This window comes from Mobula hypostoma, assembly GCF_963921235.1.
Source record: "Mobula hypostoma chromosome 14 unlocalized genomic scaffold, sMobHyp1.1 SUPER_14_unloc_1, whole genome shotgun sequence".
NCBI lineage: Eukaryota > Metazoa > Chordata > Chondrichthyes > Myliobatiformes > Myliobatidae > Mobula > Mobula hypostoma.
Window position 1 is genome coordinate 83180 of NW_026948147.1, and position 21878 is coordinate 105057.

At 42.8% G+C, this 21878-nt stretch overlaps 1 protein-coding gene across 1 annotated transcript in view; it reads right to left on the reverse strand.

Annotated features, from left to right (window-relative positions):
- Positions 1-365: 365 nt before the first annotated feature.
- Positions 366-21878, reverse strand: part of e2f4 (E2F transcription factor 4) — a 48923-nt gene continuing 27410 nt past the window's right edge. The window contains exons 7-10 of the mRNA XM_063039160.1: positions 21028-21231; positions 19631-19678; positions 5289-5333; positions 366-5063 (exon numbers count right to left, since the gene is read on the reverse strand). Coding sequence (XP_062895230.1) covers positions 4948-5063; positions 5289-5333; positions 19631-19678; positions 21028-21231 — 413 coding nt within the window. The 3' untranslated portion in view covers positions 366-4947. The remainder of the gene's footprint in view (positions 5064-5288; positions 5334-19630; positions 19679-21027; positions 21232-21878) is intronic.

Consider the following 21878-nt stretch of genomic DNA (forward strand, 5'->3'; position numbering starts at 1 on the left):
GCCTTTTCCCTAGTGGGCTCAACTACAAGCTGCTCTAAAAAGCCATTCAACGAATTCCTTCTCTTGGGATTCCAGCAACCCAATTTCTCCAATCTACCTGCAGATTGAAATCCTCCATGACCATCATAAAATTGCCCCGTCCATTGTACTTTGTACCCCACATCCTGGCTACCACTCACACAACTCTACAACTGTATACAACCCTAATCAGGATTTTTTTTTTACCCTTGCCATTTCCTAACTCTATCCACAAGGATTTGACATTTTCACTTCTTTCTAAGAATTTGATTTCATTTTGTACCAACAGAGCAAGTTATTTCCAGCTTATAAACAGCCACATAGTATAGACAAACACTGCATTTGGAAAAAGAAATTTTATTAAGTACAGTACTATACAATCGCAAATTTACTGCAGTTAACACCAGGACAGAACAAGAGCAGTGATGGGAGACACACTGGATAGGATACACGCACATGTGCTGTCTGGTACAAAAAGTAATGTTTAACCTATCTTTTTATAAACAAATATGACAAATGAGTAAAAAAATTACAATTCAAAAGCTGAGGAACACAATGTTTGCAAACATGACAATAAAGTTGCAATATTTTGAACATGAAGTTGCTTTCCTCAACTAATTTAGACACTTAAAACAAGAAAATATAGAAATTCTTCCTTTGCAAAGCCAGCCTACAATGGAATGACCATCTGTTGTCATATGATACAATATAAACATCTGATTTCTCTAAAGTGCTATGTTGAGATGAATTTCAGTTTACAAAAGGCATTGTGTAATTTGTCCAAAACTGGCATGTTATGATTTTCAAATATTCACCCTCACACAAAAAAGTACAAAAATAATTTTTATATTTGAGAACCAAAAACAAGTGTTATCATACATCCCGTCATAGCATCCAATGCCGTACATTAAACCCTAACTGCAGCAACCATTAAAATAATCCAAAAGCCTTTAGCAGAGGTGAGAAGTCTGTGTGAACTCAGAGTGTGGCAGTAGATTCAAGTGTGTGATGTGGGCAGCAAGCAACATAGTTTCTTGGGGAGGGATTGGGAAGGAGAGCAAAATAGGCAGTAAGTCCTTTTATTTCTCCATGAAGGAAACAAGTGAGGCTTCCTCCCTTATTTTCAAGAATATGTAATTTGTTGTTGTACATTCAATCTAATCTTTGAATACATGGTAAATCCACATACATTGTTTACTAGTGTATTTTTCATTAAAGTTTGGGATGGTTTGTAACACATGGCAATGAAGTCTCCATCTCCAATATAAGGAACCCAATGCAGGCCTCAATCCGAGTACAAAATGCCTGCAAATGAGTTATCTTCACTTAAGAGAGATCTGACAAATGAAATCCAGCTGCTCATTGAATAATCTCCATTTCCCCAACAATGTTAGACAACCTAACAAAGGAGGTAGGATTATTTGATTATATTAAAAACAAATAAATAAAAGAGATTGTTAGTCTGTTTATTTTCTTTCCCAGGAAGATCTGCAAATAGGACAAATAGGGAAAGTAGCCTGGATACTTAACTTTTCTTGCTAAGAGTAACAATTAGTTAGGTGTGCACATAGACTTTTTTTCAATGTTACCCATCCTAGAAGAATGTGAACATCACAGCAAAGGATCTGTGCCGAGAGCAACAGGGACCACATTATTGTACTGATTTGATTCAGATTCCTAGCGGTCCAACTTCCTTATAGTTATTTTGCCAGACTTTAAATATTAGCCTAATGTTAAAACAGACCATTGAAATAAAGTCCGTGCAGGAAGAACTAGATTTAAAAAACAAAGCAGTAATAGCTATACATTAATCACAAGACCTGCATATCCTAATTCCAATTACTTCTGGAATCTAGTAAACAGATCTGGCCTCCCTTCCCACAGAAAATGTGCTTGCAAAAGGGGGAATGCAAAAGGCTCAGACAAATTTTTAAGAGACTTTTAGATAGGTACATGGAGCTTAGTAAAATAGAGGGCTATAGGTAAGCCTAGTAATTTCTAAGATAGGGACATGTTTGGCATAGCTTTCTGGGCCGAAGGGCCTGTATTGTGCTGTAGGTTTTCTATGTTTCTATGTAAATTCCTGGGAAAAGAGGCATGGTGTACACGGAGAGACTAAGGAGACTGGATCTGTATTTCTTTAGTATTTAGATGAATGAGAAGTGATCGCACTGAGGCATACAACATTATTAAAGGTAGGACAGATCAAAGTTTCTTCCTCTGAGGGGGTTAAAACCAGGGATAACAATCACAGAATAAGGGTTTGGTCATTCAGCACAGACAAGGCATGAATTGCTGTAAAAAGGTTCACATCTGGAAATTGAGAAGAGGCTACAAAAGGCCAGTAAAACAGCGGGGGCCTCTAACACCAACTACAATTGTCAACATCTTCCAACACGCTCACCACTCTTAGCCCTTTTATAGCCTTTCTGTGATTGCTTTGAATAATGACAACTAGTGTATGGTACTGTTGAATTAGGAGCAATCCCAGACACAATGCAAGCCCTGCTCGGAGGCAGTTCTTCAGCAAAGGAAAGAGGAACATTTCTGAATTACCACCAAAGGTCTGCGGACACAAGCAGCTTCCAAGGCAGTGATCATGGGTAGTGTTGGAAAATTGGTACTGATTTTCCACTGATAGGGAAGAATTCAGGTGGATGGGAGTTGTTGACATAGAATGGCAGATGGATGCAGCAAAGAAACAGGTTCTTTGGATCAGTCCACACTGTCCATCAAGCTCTTACAATCCCTATATCTAAAAATATTCTCTCTGCATTCCCATACCCCAATAATCTATCACTCACCTACAAACCAGGAGCAATTTACAGTGACCAATTAACCCATCAACACATCTTTAGGTTGCAGGTGGAAGCTGGAGCAATGAAGTAAAAACACACACTGTTGAAAGAATGTGCGAAGTCCCCGAGACTGCAGCTGGCTGTTGATGGTATGAAGTAACATCATCTTTCGAGTCTCATGGAGCAGTAAATGTACAATCAATCTAACATGAAGATAACCCAGGCTTCTACCAATTTCTGTTCACACACACTCAAATTTAACACCTGATTTCAACAGCATACCTCCCTTGAGGCAAAGGCTGCATTTTGAAGAACAGTATTAAGAAGCCAGGTCAATAACATTCTAATTTAATCTGCTTCTCAGTTAAACCCTCATTATTAGCAGAAAAAAATGAAGATGATCCCATTCACACCACTGGGATCTGCAATCAAAATTAAGGCAGGGCAGTGATATGCAGCCAAACTGTGCAATTTACTCAATGCATGATTAGGGACACAAACAAACTACATTTCAAAACCTCACCCCCCATGCCTCCCTACATCTGCAAAAATAAGAGGATCAGTGTCTGCGTTAAATTGCTACTTTAAGTGTCATAAAGTTGGGCTGCTCACCCACTCTCCCCCCGCCCCCACACACCCTCTCCACTTTTATAAAAAGCAATGCTCCTGATCTGTGTATACAAATCTCAAAGAATTACCACTAACTGAGGCTGCAACAAGGCAACCTCAATGCATTGATGGATTAACATTTAAAAATGTTTCTTTTTTTAATATAAAAGATTCAAGCCTGGACTTTGGCAACTGCAAACTTGGCTTTTAGACGTGATGTAGAATGTTTCTCTGGTTGACAGGAGCTGTTTTAACCTTATGAGCAATAACAAAAGATACAGTGACAACAATCCACATTCCTCCCTCCATAAAGTGGAAGTTGGATGGCGGCAATAAAAGTCGGTTTGCGAGGGTTTAGCTGTAAGAGGCCACTTGGTGCAGCTTCGGCAGCCAACTGGAGGTGCCTCAATCAGAGGAGATATCCATCAGGTCAAAATGCCTTGAGTGAGTGAACATTAAACAAAATTGCCACAGGCACACATCCATTTTGAAAACGTCTCACACGAGAAGAATTGTCCTTATGGCAAGTAGCAGATTTCCAAGAAGCAGCCCAATACCGAGCTCCGCAGCGTTAAAAGGACCCCCAATACCAACAACTTGAGCCCTTTGCATCTGATAGTGCAATTTTCTCTGGGCTAATTCAGACACAACAACCTTCTTGGAGGGTCAATTAACACAGCAAAACACAGGAAGACAATGCCCATAGCGTTTGGAACTGCTTCCCACTCCTCCCTCATTCAGACCATTCCAGATTTGCAGGTCCCACTCAGATAAGACAAGCATAATTTGTTTAATACATGCGTGGTGTGTTTGGTGAGCTAAAACCACATACCACATGAGGAGAGATGCATCAGGTAGAAAGAAAAGAAGTGGAAAATTTGGAGATCTTGGGACAGTGTCGAATTTTCAGCTGATGACCCTGACCCTGAAATCTGGAGGTTTGAAACAACCCCGTTAACGTAAAACTGACATCCTTATAACTGACTCGAAATGGACAATTCTACTTGAAGATGTCACTTGTTCAAAGCCGATGGAAGGAGACTGATAATGTCAGTAGCACCATCCACTGAGTCGAGGAAGGAGGGCTCAAATCCTGACAATATGGTGAACATATTAATCTGAGTTGGTGACTTGGAATGGCATCTTGCACCTGGAACCACACTGGTATTTTGCACAAGCCCATGTGTCCACTCCCTGGGTAACTGAAGCAGCACCTGAGCTGCCAGCCACAAATATAACAAAAACTAGATTGTACTTGGCCCTGGGCTGAAGAACAATCTTCAACATTCTCTTCAAAGGTTAAGCACAGAAACAGAAACAAAACGCCAAACATTCCAGAAACACTCATCGACAACTTGCCCTTTTCATTATCGCTTCAAGTGTTCATGCACTCTTGGAGATCCATGTAGAATTGCAAAAGATGCCATTTCTTTTGTTTGTACATTTTTTTTCCTTTTTGTTAAAAAGACGTTCCTTTAAAAGTTTTATACATAGCTGCCAGGTTACCAAGACCAGAGAAAGGTCAAAGGTTCAGAATGGGTACGTCAAAGAGGTCGCAAACGCCTTCGCTGTCATCGAGGTTAAAGTAATAGTCATGGTCTCCAGGGGGTGGAGAAAGCCTCAACAGAGGAGCGAAAACTGCAAAGGAAACAGAGCGGCAATGATGGGTATGTGAGTAATTGCTGGGTCTAATCCTTGCTGCCAGACCCAGTGTCAGCACACATTCGTACAGCCACAACGAAAGATGTGCTTCCCACAGAAGTGCAATTAAAGCAGCCCAGCAGCACAAATCAGTAGCACTCATCTCCATCCCCAAGGGATCCACTGCACCCTCACCCCAAGTTTCAGACACAGTATTCTCACCTTCTGAAGACATGAGCTCATCTATCAGGTCGGAATCCATACATTCTGCAAAACAAACGTATGGGTTTCAACATATAGCAAGATAAAAACTTGTTTATTACTTAGGAAATAGAAGCAGGAGTTAGTCAATTGAACCTACAGGACTGCTCCACCATTCAGTGCGGTCATAGTCAATCATCCCCCACTTCATAACAGCAACAATTAACCCAGTACCCAAAAGCAGCAGTGTGAGCTGTGTCAACGACCATCACCCAGTAGCACTCACATCTACGGTGATCAAATGCTTTGTGAGATTGGTCATGGCTAGAATTAACACATGTCTCAGGAAGGACCTGGACCCACTAAATTTGCTGATCCCTGCAATAGGTCTACAACAGACGTGATCTCAATGGCTCCCTCCACAGCCCTGAATTACCTGGACAATGTAAATACCCATGTCAGGATGTTGTATATAGACTAGCTCAGCATTTAACACCATCATTCCTACAATTCTGATCGAAAAGCTACATAACATGGGCCTCTGTACCTCCCTCTGCAACTGGATCCTCAACCTCAATTTCTAATCTGTGCAGATTGGAAATAACATTTCCAGGCCAGCTGGTGGTGCAACAACATCTGTGCCAGACCCAGGAGCGGAGGTTCCCGGGTTCGAAACTAGTCAGGTCCACTTCCAAGTACGCTTTCTATCCGTGCTGGGTTGAGTATCAAGACTGCAAAAATGTCTGCGTGAGGAGTGGCGTGCCACACAGTCTTTCTCTCTCTCTCTCTCGCTCCGTGCCTCGTAAAAGCCATGAAAAAGGCATCACGGACGCACGCACGCAGACACACACCAAAAAAAAAGGAAATAACATTTCCACCTCTCTGACAATCAACACTGGCGCACCACAGGATGTGTGTTTCGCCCACTGCCTTACTCCCTCTATACCCATGAATGCATGGCTAGGCAGCATCTATAAATTTGCTGATGATACAACCCTTGTTGGCAGAATTTCAGATGGTGACAAAAAGGCATACAGGAGCGAGATATTCCATTTGGTTGAGTGATGTCACAACCAACTCGCACTCAAGGTCAGCAAGACCATAGTTGATTCTGGACTTCAGTAAGGGTAAGACGAAGGGGCACAAAACAATCCTCAGAGAGATCAGAAGTGGAAGAGTGAGCAATTTCAAGTTCCTTGATGTCTCTAAACACCAAACCTGGATGGGTGCAACATATTGATGCAGATTAAAAAAAGGGAAGACAGCGGCTCTATTTTATTAAGAGTTTGAGGATATTTGGTTTGTCAACTAAAACACTCGAAAAAATCTACAGATCTACTGTGGAGAGCATTCTGGCTAGCTGCATAACCACGTGGTGGGTTGCTGTACAAGACTGAAGTCTGTTGCAGAAACTTGAAAAATTAGCCAGCTCCATCATGGGTACCAGCCTCCACAGTATCCAAGACATCTTCAAGAAGCGGTGCCTTAGAAAGACAGTGCCCATCATAAAGGGTCCCCACCACCCAAGATGTGCCCTCTTCACACTGTTACCACCAGGAAGGAGGTATAGAAGCCTGAAGGCACACACTCAGTGATTCAGGAACCGCTTTTCCCCTCTGCTATCCAATTTCTAAATGGACAGTGCACCCATGAACATTACCTCGTTTTTGAAAAATTTCTATTTTTTGCACTTATTTTAACTATTTAATAGACTTAATGTAACTCAGATTTTTTATGTATATATATCTCACACATGTACTGCTGCTGTAAAGTTAACAAACTTCATGACATGCTGGTGATATTAAACCTGACTCTGAATCCTCATTTCCCATGCTCCACTGACATTACTGCTAGTAAGTACACCTGTATCCTAGTTGGGGATAGCACCAGTGCCTTCCCAAGGTTCACCACTCTCCCGGTGAAGACATTTTTCATCTGTTCTAAATGACAAATTCTCTATCCCAAGATTACGAACCTTCATTCTAGATTTTTCAACTGTTGGGAATATTCCCTCTGCCTCTGATCTAATCTAATCCTGCAGAACTCTCAATGAGATCTCTCTCCTAAGCACCAGTAAATAAAAGTATAACCAATCCAATCTCTCCTCATGCACCTAGAAAAACTGACTGCAAGAACATTCCTCTTCAGATAGAGATCAAACTGCACACTGACCTGTGGGGGTCTCAACAAGGCCCCATACACCTTTAGCGAGACAAATCCTCTACAATAAAGACTAATAAAGCCATCTGGCTTCAAAACCACTTGCTGTGCTTGAACACTTACTTTCAGCATCCTGGGTACAAGATCTCATTGTGCCTTTTTTTTTCTCCTCTCTCCATTCTGGTGCCAGCTTTTCATCTGCCTTTAAGTGCCTATTCATCCAACCTAACTGAATCACAGAGCTTCTTTGCATCCTCACTTTTATGTTCCCATCCACTTCACATCCAATAAATTGCACAGGAAGAGTCGGTGGGGCTCTTATGAACATAAGAAAAAGAAGTAGGCCATTCAGCCCCTTAGACTTGCTCTGTTGATATTAAAATACAGCTGGGTCTTTTACCTCAGTACTACTTTCCTGCATTAACTCCATATTTATAATAGCATTAGCTTCAAGATAATTATGGAGAAGGATAAGTCTGGCCCTTGGGTTGAGATGTTCTGCTGGAGAAAGGCCAACTTTGATGGTATCAGAAAGGATATGTCAAGTGTGGAATGGAACAGGTTACTTTCTGGAAAAGGTGTGCTTGGTAATTGGGATGCCTTCAAAGGTGAAATTTTGAGAATACAGCTTGAATGTTCCTCTCAGAATAAAAGGTAAGGTTAACATGTTTAAGGAACCTGAGGTAATGAGGCCCTGGTTAATAAGAAGTTGTTGGTGCATAGCTGGTATAGGTAGGCAGGAGCAAATGAGATACTTGAGTACAGGAAATGCAAGCGTACACTTAAGGAGGAAATCAGAAGGGCTAAAAGAAGGTATGAAGTTGCTCTGGCAGATAAGGTGAAAGAGAATCCCGAGGGCTTCTACAGATATATTAAGGACAAAAGGATAGTAAGGGACAAGACTGGTCTTCTTGAAGATCAGAGTGGTCAGCTATGCATGGAACCAGACTTGGGGTGATCTTAAATGGATTTCCTCAGGAGACAGACAGTCTACAGAAGTGAGGTAACATAGCAGGGAGGTCATAGACGTGAAGAGGTGATAGACAGGAGCTACAGGGAGGTAGTCATCCCTAGGCTACAGGGGTCAGAAAACTGGGTCACTGTCAAGAGAAGGAAGGGAAATGCCCGGATAGTGGAGAGCACACTTGTGGCTGTCCCCCTCAGCAACAAATATCTTGTTCTGGATGCTGTTGAGGGGGATGACCTGACAGGGGACACCCATGGTGACCGGGTCTCTGGCACTGAGCCTGGCGCTGTTGTGCAGGAGGGAAGGAGGGAGAAGAGGAATGTGGTAGTCGTAGGGGATTCCATAGTCAGGGAACGGACAGGAGATTCTGTGAGCCTGGTAGAGATACCCGCATGGTGTGTTGCCTCCCAGGTGCCAAGGTATGGGATGTCTTGGATTGGGTCCAGAATATTCTGAAGGGGGAGGGTGAGCAGCCAGTTGTCTTGGTACATGTTGGTACCAATGACATAGATAGGGCAAAGGAGGAGGTCCTGAAGAGAGATTTCCAGGAGTTAGGAAGGAAGCTGAGAAGCAGGACCTCCAGGGTAGTAATCTCGGGATTGCTATCTGTGCCACGTGCTAGCGAGGGCAAGAATAGTAGGATCAGGCAGATGAATGCGTGGCTGAGAGACTGGTGCAGGGGGCAGGGCTTCAGATTCTTGGATAATTGGGATCTCTTCTGGGGGAAGTATGACCTGTTCAAAATGGACAGCTTACACCTGAACACGAGGGGGACCAGTATCCTGGCGGGAAAACTTAATAGAGCTGTTAGGGAGGGTTTAAACTAATTTGACAGGGGGATGCGAACCGGAATGACAGAGTGGAGGAAGGGGAAAACAGAAATAAATCTAAGATAGTGAGCAGTAAAGATGTCAGGAAAGACAGGCAGGTGATGGGGCAAATTTGTAGCCATTGGGATGAGTTGCAGTGCAATGAAGTTGAAGTGAAATCAAAGCCAGAAGTATCAAATACTGGTCTTAAGGTGTTACACTTAAATGCACACAGCATAAGGAATAAAGTGGATGATCTTATCGTACAGCTACAGATTGGCAGGTATGATATTATGGCCATCACTGAGACCTGGCTAAAGGATGCAGGTCTCCGGGAGCTGAACGTCCAAGGATACACCGTGTATCGGAAGGATAGGAAGGTAGGCAGAGGGGGAGGCGTGGCTTTATTGGTAAGAAAAGATATTAAATCATTAGAAAAAGGTGATATAGGATCGGAAGGTGCAGAATCTTTATGGGTTGAGCTAAGAAATAGCAGGGGTAAAAGGACCCTGACGGCAGTTACTTATAGGTCTCCAAACAGCTGCAGGGATGTGGACTACAAATTACAACTGGAAATAGAAAAGGCTTGTCAGAAGGGCAGTGTTATGATAATTGTGGGGGATTTTAACATGCGAGTGGATTGGGAAAATCAGGTTGGCACTGGATCTCAAGAGAGAGAATTTACAGAATGTCTGCGAGATGGCTTTTTAGAACAGCTTGTTGTTGAGCCCACTAGGGGATCAGCTGTACTGGACTGGGTATTGTGTAATGAACCAGAGGTGATTAGAGAGATTGAGGTGAAGGAACCCCTAGGAGGCAGTGATCATAACATGATTGAGTTCACTGTGAAATTTGAAAAACAGAAGCCGAAATCTGATGTGTCGGTATTTCAGTGGAGTAAAGGAGATTACAGTGACATGAGAAAGGAACTGGCCGAAGTTGACTGGAAAGGGACACTGGCAGGAAAGACAGCAGAGCAGCAGTGACTGGAGCTTATGTGAGAAGTGAGGAAGGTGCAAGACAGGTATATTCCAAAAATGAAGAAATTTTCGAATGGAAAAGGGATGCAACCGTGGTTGACAAGAGAAGTCAAAATCAAAGTTAAAGCAAAGGAGAGGGCATACAAGGAAGCAAAGATTAGTGGGAAGGCAGTTTTTAAAAGCTTACAAAAGGAAACCAAGAAGGTCATTAAGAGGGAAAAGATTAACTATGAAAGGAAGCTAGCAAATAATATCAAAGAGGATACTAAAAGCTTTCTCAAGTATATAAAGGATAAAGGACAGGTGAGAGTAGATACAGGACCGATAGAAAATGATGCTGGAGAAATTGTAATGGGAGATAAGGAGATGGCAGAGGAACTGAATGAGTATTTTGCATCAGCCTTCACTGAGGAAGACATCAGCAGTATACCGGACACTCAAGGGTGGCAGGGAAGAGAAGTGTGCGCAGTCACAATTACGTCAGAGAAAGTACTCAGGAAGCTGAATAGTCTAAAGGTAGATAAATCTCCCACACCAGATGGAATGCACCCTCGTGTTCTGAAGGAAGTAGCTGTGGAGGTTGCGGAGGCATTAGCGATGATCTTTCAAAAGTCGATGAATTCTGGCATGTTTCCGGAGGACTGGAAGATTGCAAATGTCACTCCGCTATTTAAGAAGGGGGCAAGGAAGCAAAAAAGAAATTATAGACCTGTTAGCTTGACATCGGTGGTTGGGAAGTTGTTGGAGTCTATTGTCAAGGATGAGGTTACAAAGTACCTGGAGGCATATGACAAGTTGGCTGATTGGCAGGAAACAGAGAGTGGGAATAAAGGGATCCTATTCTGGTTGGCTGCCGGTTACCAGTGGTGTTCCACAGGGGTCCGTGTTGGGGCTGCTTCTTTTTACATTGTACATCAACGATTTGGATTATGGAATAGATGGCTTTGTGGCTAAGTTTGCTGACGATACGAAGATAGGTGGAGGGGCCGGTAATGCTGAGAAAACAGAGAGTCTGCAGAGAGACTTGGATAGATTGGAAGAATGGGCAGAGAAGTGGCAAATGAAGTACAATGTTGGAAAGTGTATGGTTATGCACTTTGGCAAAAAAAAATAAACGGGCAGACTATTATTTAAATGAGGAAAGAATTCAAAGTTTGGAGATGCAACAGGACTTGGGAGTCCTCGTACAGGATACCCTTAAAGTTAACTTCCAGGTTGAGTCAGTAGTGAAGAAGGTGAATGCAATGTTGGCATTCATTTCTAGAGGAATAGAGTATAGGAGCAGGAATGTGATGTTGAGGCTCTATAAGGCGCTGGTGAGACCTCACTTGGAGTACTGCGGGCAGTTTTGGTCTCCTTATTTAAGAAAGGATGTGCTGATGATGGAGAGGGTACAGAGAAGATTCACTAGAATGATTCCAGGAATGAGAGGGTTAACATATGAGGAACGTTTGTCCGCTCTTGGACTGTATTCCTTGGAGTTTAGAAGAATGAGGGGAGACCTCATAGAAACATTTCGAATTTTGAAAGGCATGGACAGAGTGGATGTGGCAAGGTTGTTTCCCATGATGGGGGAGTCTAGTACGAGAGGGCATGACTTAAGGATTGAAGGGCGCCCATTCAGAACAGAGATGAGAAGAAATTTTTTTAGTCAGAGGGTGGTGAATCTATGGAATTTGTTGCCACGGGGAGCAGTGGAGGCCAAGTCATTGGGTGTATTTAAGGCAGAGATTGATAGGTATCTGAGTAGCCAGGGCATCAAAGGTTATGGTGAGAAAGCAGGGGAGTGGGACTAAATGGGAGAATGCCAGCTCATGATAAAATGGCAGAGCAGACTCGATGGGCCGAATGGCTGACTTCTGCTCCTTTGTCTTATGGTCATGGATTTTAGATAGATTAGAGGTGGTGGTGATTGCTGTCGAGGCAAATTAGGATGCATAAATCCCCAGGGCCTGATAAGGAATTCCCTTGGACCCTATGGGAAGCTAATGCAGAAATTGCAGGGGCCTGAGAAGAGATACTTAAAACATCCTTAGCAACAGGTGAGGTGCTGAAGGATTGGAGGATAGCTAATGTTGTTCCATTGGTTAAGAAAGGCTTTAAGAATAAGCCGGGAAATTATAGATTGGAAGGTATTCTATGGGACCAGAATATAAGAATTTGGTAGACAAGGACTGATGAAGAAGAGTTAATATGGCTTTGTGCCCAGTTGGTCATGTCTAACCAATAATTATAGAGTTTTGAGGAAGCTAGCAAGAATGTTGACGAAGGCAAGGCAGTGGATGATATTTACATGGACTTTAGAAAGGCTTTTGACAAAGTCCCACATGGAAGTTCGGTCAAGCTCCAGTCACTTGGCATTCAAGATGAGGTAGTAAATTGGATTGGACATTGGTTTCATGGAAGAGACCAGAGAGTGGTAATAGATGGATGCCTCTATGACTGGAGCCCAGTGACTACCAGTGTGCCACAGGGATCAATACTGAGTCCATCATTTGTCACCTATATCAATGATCTGGAAGATAACGTAGTAAACTGGATCAGCAAATTTGCAGATAACGCCAAGATTGGAGACATAATGGACAACGAGGAAGGCCAAAGCTTGCAGCAGGATCTTGACCAGCTGGAAATTCAAGCTGAAAAATGCCAAATGGTATTTAATGCAGACAAGTGTGAGGTCTTGCACTTTGGGAGGACAAACCAGGGTAGGTTTCAATTAATGTACACGATGAGCAGTTAGGCACTGAGAAGTGTGATAGAAACTGAAGGATGTGGGAATACAGATCTATAATTCCTTGGAAGTAGCATTACAGGTAGATAGAGTCATAAAGAGAGCTTTTGGCGCATTGGCCTTCAATAAATTTAAGTATTGCATACAGGAGTAAACTGGAAGATTGTATACCATTCCGGTCACCTTCCCAGAGGGAAAATATTAGTAAGAATGAAAGTGTGCAGAGAAAATTTACAAGTATGTTGCCGGGATTTGAGGACCTGGGATGGAGAGAAAGGTTTAATCAGTTAGAACTTTACTCCCCGGAGCATAGGAAAAATGAGGGGAGATTTGATGCAGGTATGCAAAATTACAAGGCATATAGATAGGGAAATATAAGCAGGCTTTTTCCACTGAGGGTGGCTGAGACTCAAACTCGAGGTCTTGGGTTAAGGGTGAAATGTGAAATATTTAAGGGGAAAAAGAGGGGAAACTTCTTCACAGGGTGTGGAGAATATGGAATGAGCTGCCAGTGGAAGTGGATGTGGATTCGACTTTTAACGTCCAAGAGAAATTTGGATATGTACCATACATGGATAGGAGCGGTATGGAGGGCTATGGTTCAGATGCAAGTCAATAGGACTAAGTAGATTAATAGTTCAGCAAGAAGTAGTTGGACCGAAGGGCCTATATGTGTACTGTAGTGTTCTATGACAATTCTTTGCTTCTCTAAATATCCAAAAATTTAAGAATGTGCATCTTTAAAATGTTCTGTGATCAAGCCGTCTTAAACGCCCAGAATCTTCACTGGGCTAGGTCTACAGTTACCCATCCAAGCCTACCTCTGTGGGAAGAGGTAAAGTGGACCACAGGCTGTCTCCTGAGTCATGGCCTTAGAATGCCCTCTGAAGTCTGCAAAGCCTAATAGTTCATAAATGTCTCTAATAGACAGAGGCATTTAAGGACTCTTTCAATGTCAAATGAAAATGACTAAAATTAAATGGTGAAAAACCTGAAAGCATATTATAACAATAACAAGAACATATAAACCATATAAATAGAACAGGTTTGATTTATTGGATGGAATAACCTTCACTATCTTGACTCTCCACGTTGGTTCATCACTGCTCCACAATAAGCAGTGGCCTGCAGTCCAGCACATCCCAGCTCAGCTTTTACTCAGTGTGTGAAGAAAGTGTTCCTTCATTTGCAGGTGAGCATAAGATGGAGCCTTGAGCAGGCCTAATTGAAGACTACAACTTTGAATCTTCACCACCCCTACTCCTCTCTCTTTATTAAAAACTTCTCTTCCCCTTAAGTCAATCAACTTTTAAACAGGCCCTTTGGCCCAGCAAATTAGCACTGACCATCACGTACCCATTCACACCAATCCTATGCTGATCCCATTATATGACACTTTGTCCATCAACCCCCTCCTTCCACCCAGATTCCACTCCTCACCTTCACACTAGAGTGAATTTACAGCAATGAATTAAAATGCAGGTCTCTGGGATGCGGGAGGAAACCAGGGAACCCAGGGAAAACTCACATGGTCACAGGGAGAACACAAAACTCCACAAACACAGAGCACTGGAGGCGAGGACTGAATCCAGATCACTAAGGATGAGACTGCAGCTCACTGCCACTTTACACATTCGCCAGCCAATAACCCATGCTCACTACCCAGTCTTTCTTTAAAGACAACTCAGCTTTGCAGGACAATGATGTGGGTTGAAGTCCTAAAAACAAGTACATGGCCCAGGCTGACAGATTACTGCAGTGGAGATAGCAGCACGCCCTTGGAACAACTCAACTTTTGGATGAGCGGTAGGGATTTCTCCCAATGACTGGATACTTATCCCTTAACCCATATTCACACAGGTTATTTAGGAACTCGCACTACATTATTTATCATAGTTACCTCACATTGCTTACATTTAACTGGTGGTAGGTGCTCTGGCGTGCCATGAAGCTATGTATATGCAGAGTAGTGCATCCTAGGGGGTCACACCTCTGAATTCTCACCCTCTGCATTTCTTACTTCGGAAGACCAAAAGCTTAAGCGTGGAGCTAGAAATATGTATCTACAGCAAAGGCCAGACTCTTCTTGGATAGGGACAATGGCCTACTTGAAATGCAGCAGTTAACTGGCCAGCCAAAGGCTTAACTAGGAGTCTTTTGAGGAGCAATCCAGTATGCAGGTGGGGACAAGAAAAATAAAGCATAATCTTAACAACAGGGACTTTCCAGGTTACACTAATGCAGGCAACATATCACACCAAGAAAATAAGCAGAACCTGTGAGGCAAAACAGAACAGGCGGAAAGCCTGTTTCTCTGACTTAAGCAACAGCTGGACTGAGGCAGAAAGGGATGTTTGAACTACTTCTGAAAGCAGGGCCGGTTTCTTCTAGTCTTCTTTCAGCTCTGCTGGAGCCAGTATAGATTTCTCACTAAGCACCCAGCCATCCTACACAAATAATAGTCCCCAGTGATCCAGGCTGGCACATTGTGTGTAAGGAGGATCAGGGACATCTTTCACTGGTGCATAACTCTACCTCACCATCGAAACATGGCACTCTCCAACATTCCAGTTTTCTTAGTATGATATTAAACGCTCCAGCCAAAAACATGTTAACTTGCATATCTGATCTAGAAAACCCCTACCATTAAGGCAGGCTGAGTAGAAGCTATTTTTTGCTTTGTCCCAAACACACAAGCCTATGACCACCTGGTAGCATAAAATCTTCCATAACTACCTAGATGGAAAAACTATTAAACCTCATGTTTAATAGTTGAATTGTTTTCATAACACTGTCTGCATTGAAATTGATGAGGTCAGATGCTGATCACTACTGGAAAGAGAATTCATAAATCAGTAGCATAATCTACCGAGGTTATACAAGGAAGATGCAAGACTTCACAATCAACAAAAAAAACGAGGGACCAAACTGGCCACTAATTCCTGCTCTAATAAAGTTTGAGCGGATCTTCTACCTCAGCATCATTTTCATCCATTAACTCCATACCCTTTGGTTGTCTTAATATTTAAAAAGCTTTAAATCTTGACTGAGCCTCCAGAGCTCTATTTGGAGACGAATTCAAAAAAATTACCACCCTTTGGGTGAAGACATTTCATTTCATCTCCATCTTGAATGACCAACCCTTAATTTCGTGACTCCAACATCCCCTCCCCCCACTGAGTCTCCTCAGTTAGGGAAAACAAACTCCTTGTATCCTTGTATTGTGAGTGATCAGCAACGATCACAGTGAATGGCGGTGCTGGCTCGAAGGGTTGAACGGCCTACTCCTGCATCTATTGTCTACTGTATTTGCTCAGTTTGTCTTCCGCATTCTGGTTGAATGCTCTAGTTGGACAGTCTTTCACTGATTCTGTTATGGTTATTGTTCTACAGATTTATTGAGTATGCCTGCTAAAAAATGAATTTCAGGGTTGTATATGGTGACATATATGTACATTGATAATAAAATTTACTTTGAACTTTAAACTGCCACAGTCTTTCTGGTGAAGGTGCTCTTGGGATATTGCTGTAGAAGGAGTTCCAGGATTTAGACCAATCATTTAGGAATGCCAGAATATTTCCAGATCAGTACAGTGCAACGTGGAACAAAACCTGAAGGGGGCAGTATTCCCATGTGCAGTGGATTCTGGTTAATTGGGCCATCAGTTTATCGGGGCAGTCGCTTATTTGCAGCAACTTCAAGAACAAAAACTAAATCGAGAAAATTGCCAGGATTCCCTTCTTCTATTTGGGACACTATGACAGTCAATTGGAACAAAAGACTGGTGCCGAATAGTTTCTAAATAGTGTCATTTGCGTGCACTTGTGTGGCCGTTAAGATGCTACATCATGCTTAGAGCAACAGCTTTTAAATAGCATCATTTGAAAGTTCTTTGTGTTCAAAAAGCAGTAATTTTTGTTGATAGTTGGTGAGAAATAAGCAGTAAGACAATTCAGAATTGTTTTGCTCATGGCTAATTCAAACACTCAGGCTTAGAGATGTCAGAAACAAACGGAAGTGAAAATGAAACGATTTCACTACTTCAACTTGGGAACCATCAAGAATTTGAAAGTATTGACAATCATCTTGATTTGGAGGATGCAATTGTTGAAAGCATTGTATTCGGCAGTTCATTATCTACACTAGGTGTCTGCACCAATTTTGTTCACTTACAGTCAAAAAACATAGCATCATACACTGGATGAATTCCTCCACTGATAATTATTAGGTATAGTTTTATATTACTGCAGTAATACTGGTAGTGTTCTAATTCGTTGTGTATTTCCTTTAAATGCTTAATTTGTTACTCAGTTTGTCTTTTATACCTTTTTAACTATTTTTATAAAACTTTGGCTAATTGGAACAGGTGCTTAATTGGGCCAAAATGTATTGATCCCAATGTGTCCAATTAACAGGAATCCACAGCCATCATTTGCTGTCAAGCTTGTGGGTTTGGAAGACAGTGTTGGAACAGCCTAGGTAGGTAATGTAGAGTATTTTGTTCATAGTACCAAAATACAGCCACCATGTGCTTAGCCCACTGCTCTACTCTCTCTATACACATGACTGTGTGGCTAGACATAACTCACATAACATCTATAAATTTGCTTATGATACAACCATTGTTGGTAGAATATCAGTTGGTGACAAGAGGATATACAGGAGTGAGATTATGGCAACTAGTGGAGTGGTGTAGCAACAACAACCTGGCACTCAACGTCAGTAAGATGAAAAAGCTGATTGTGGACTTGGGGAAGGGCAAGACGAAGCAACACATACAATCCTCAGAGGGATCAGAAGTGGAGTGAGCAGTTTCAAATTCCTGGGTGTCAAGATCTCTGAGGACCTAACGGGTCCCAACATATCAATGCAGTTATAAAGGCAAGACAGCGTCTATACTTCATTAGGAGTTTGAAGAAATCTGGTACATCAACAAATACACTCTATAAGCTTCTATAGATGCACCGTGGACAGCATTCTGACAGACTGCATCACTGTCTGGTATGGGGGAAGGGGTGTGCTACTACTCAGGACCGAAAAAAACTGCTGAGGGTTGTCAATTTAGTCAGCTCCATCTTGGGTACTAGCCTAAGGGCATGCACCCAGGGCATGCCTTTTTCTAACTGTTATTATCAGAAAGGAGGTACAGAAGCCCGAAGGCACACACTCAGCAATTCAGGAACAGCTTCTTCCCCTCTGCCATCCAATTCCTGGGGCTGGTTGGTGGACAGCTAGTATTCGGCACGGTGAGATAAATAGAAGGTCAGATGATAAACGGACAGACACATGGTTTTGGACACTGAATGAGCTTTGTTGTGCCCACAGATAAAAAGTGGGTTTTGAAGGATTGATCGGTGGCTCTCGCAGTGTGAAAAGGGGTTGACCGGTGAGGAGTTATTTGTGTGTCCAACCCTCGTCGGGGTTGATAACTCCACCACAGAAGAACGGTCCCCTCTGTTGTGGTCGGAGGACAACGGGAAGATCGACAGCGTCAGCTCACTTGAAGACTCAAATCTCTCCCTCTCTCTCCCCATCACTACTCAATCAACTCAATACCACGAACTGAACTTTACTCATCATCGTAAGACTGTATCTATTTACCCCTAGACCTGAAGAAGCTTGATTTTTCATATATTTCCACACACACACACACACATATATATTCATTGTTAACCTGTTTAATATATCTGATGTTATATTACTGTATTGCGTAGTTACTAATAATATTAGTTAATAGCAATACTGGACTCCAAAGTGTTTTCCATTTCTGCTGGTTCTTTAACCCGTCACGGGGTACGTGACAGTATACTGTAATTGGTTTATTTATTATTATATTCTTCTTTTATATTATGTATTAAATTGAACTGCTGCTGCTAAGTTAACAAATTTCACGACACATAATAAACCCGATTCTGATTCTGGCAGAAGAGGGAATTAATGTTTAGGAGGGTGGACTAGGTGACAATAAAGTGGATTCTTTTGTCCTGGATGATACTTGAGCTTTATACCGTTGGTGCTTCTCTCATCCAGGCAAGGAGAAAGGCCCAGCATTGCTTTAGGGTGAACACCAACACAGAGTGTAAATGGACAGGAAATCACTCAAAGTCACTGGAAAAAACACGAAACTCTTTCAAGAGCTGGAAGAGATGGCTGAGAGAAAAGGGTGCATAACTTCCGTGGATAAGATTCAGTTATCATCTCTGAATGGCCAAGAATGCTTGTTCACCAGAAGAAAACTTCACGAGGTTAAGCTAACCAAACTGCTATTACATGACTAAACAGTGGAGGGTGACAATACACCAAAATGATCATGTGGCAAGAGGGTATGAGATACGAGCCCAGAACTTTGGTGCCTAGTCTATGTTAAGACATGCTCACTGCAGCCATCAACCAAACTGTGGAAATGTACCAGGGTCCCATAGCGAGAGAAAGAGAGAAGGCAACCCCAGAAAGATTGGAGCTGGGAACTATTCCAACCACCCCCCCCCCGCCCCCCACTCCCCAAACAACCAGTTCTGGTCACAGACAACTCCATCATTCCCTTTTGTCCAGTGAGAGATCAACTGAAAATCAGTAAGTTACGGGAGTCCAGGGTCAATGCTTGCTGTAGGGCTCCCTAAACAAGAATAAGCAACTTCAGAGGAAGGGAAGCTTATGGCCAGTGTCCAGGGCTGCACTATGCTGAATTAGTAAAGCAAATGATTATCACACCTACCTTTAGTGGGGTCAAACATCTCTGTTAATTCTTTAGGAAATTCCAGTTCTGTGAAAGAAAACCACAACCATGTCACTACAAAAGAGAAGATTTAAGGGGTGAAGGGCAGAATCAAATTGAAGGATTAAACAGACAAGCAGAGCCCCCACCACTGCGGCAGTACAAGTGAAGGGTAGGGTAAAGTGGACTCGCTTCCAGTAGAGTACTTAAGCTGAAGTGGGAAAGACTGAATGGAATTAGGGATGGTTCAGCTTGCCACATTCAGAAAGCCTGAAGTGAAGGAGTTACTCCCTGCTCTTCTGGAATTAGGATTATGGTCAAAGAATCAGAGCCTCTGGATTGTGGTCACTGAGTTACAGGCTGAAGCCTTGTGGCCAGCTGTCAATGGGTGGGAGGAGATTCTGGCTTCTCTTTTGATCCAGAAACACCTGCTGCCTTTGCTGCCGTGTCTTTATTCAAATCAGGAAGTGGTTAAACATTAGCCTCGTGGGGTCTGTCCTTGGTATGCTGGGTGTAACGGTTCCCCAGTACAGATGGAGCTCTGTCACAGCTACTCCATCTTGCTTCAGTTACCTCAGCATTGATGTTTCCGAAGGGCCGGCTTGGGTAGAATATAGACAGTAACAATAGTGGCTCTGAGCTATAACTGGAGGTTAGTCCATGCTGCTGGCTGTGGGTTGGGATTTCATACAAGGGCAGCACCCAGGCACATGCAATGCAAGCCAGGGCTCCAAGCTGTGGTAAAGTTCACCAGCAACAAAGATAGCCTAGTGTCTCCGTGATCAAAATGTGTGTACTCCTAAAGGCATGGAGTGATAAAGAAACAGGGAATCAACACCTTCAGCCTATTTAATCTACACCAATCAACAGTATCCCATTTACACTCTCCTTACCCTATTTTATTCGGCCTGCATTCCTATTAATTCCCATCAGATTCTGCCATTCACCCATACACTGGTGGCAATTTACAGCAGCCAACTAACCTATCAGCTTGGGACATCTTTGAGACGCGAGGGGAAACTTAGTCATTCACAGGGAGAATGTGCAAACTGTACCAAAGAAAACCTAATTTAGGTTGTTGGAGATGTAGAGCAGTGGTTCTACCAGCTGTGCTACTGTGGCTCTGTAGGGACCTTTGTTTGTCCATACACCAAATGCCAGAGGAACTCAGCAGGTCAAGCAGCATCAAGGAGAAGAATAAAGACAACACCCGCCTGCTGCCTGCTCTGCTGAGTTACTCCAGCATTTGGTGTGTTATTCTAGATTTACAACAGCTGTAGAATCTCATGTTTTTGTTTTTCCATAATCTTCCTCGACTTTGCAAAGCAAAGCAAGGGTCTCCACTCTTATCAGCCCTCAGAACAGATCTAAGCTGACAGCAGTAAAACACAACTCACCCACTGAAGTTTCAGATTTGATTGGAACGAAGGAAGTATTGGGATTGGACAAAGACGTGCTGCTGTCCAACGAAGCGGAAGATTCTAGAGGCTGCGTCTCCATGGTTGCAGCCTGACAGGCAGACGTCGGGAGCAGGTTGAGGGGCTCGAGGCTTAAGACACCGCTGGTGCTGTTTTGGGGCTCTTGAGGTGACGCAGTGGGTACTGAGAAGGAGGTAAGAGGTTAAGGGAGGAAATAAGATGTCAGAGGTCACAGTATTAAAGGTGTCAAAGTCCAACTGAGTAACAGGCAGCAGGCTCTTGCTCAAGGAATTTTGTGCACAGTGAATAAGTCAATACCTGAAGTCATTACAAATCAACTACAGATCAGATCGCAAGGTCAAGGGACAACCCAGCTGTCATTATACAAGTACCACTAATAACGGGTTATTTGCAGGTCGGTGGGACTAGGTGAGAGTAAGAGTTCGGCACGGACTAGAAGGGCCGAGATTGCCTGTTTCCGTGCTGTAATTGTTATATGGTTATATACATTGTAATGATTCCGCTAAACAACTACTTTCTACTTGCAATAAGAATGAATGTAAATAGCACAGAGTATCATGGAGGGGAGACTTGGGAGAGGGGGAAAAAACACAGACAAGCAACGCAGTGGGAGATGCAGAACTCAGCTGCTGAGCAGCGGCTTGGAGGAACAGAGCTAAGAAGGATAAATACAGAGCTATGAGTGAAGAGGACAATGTGCAACCTAAGTGGAGCAAGAAGTTGGAACTCAGAATAGGTGGTTATTGAAAATATTCCACTAAGCCTGTTAATCGCTACTCACTACATGAAGATTATAACCTGCTTCCTTT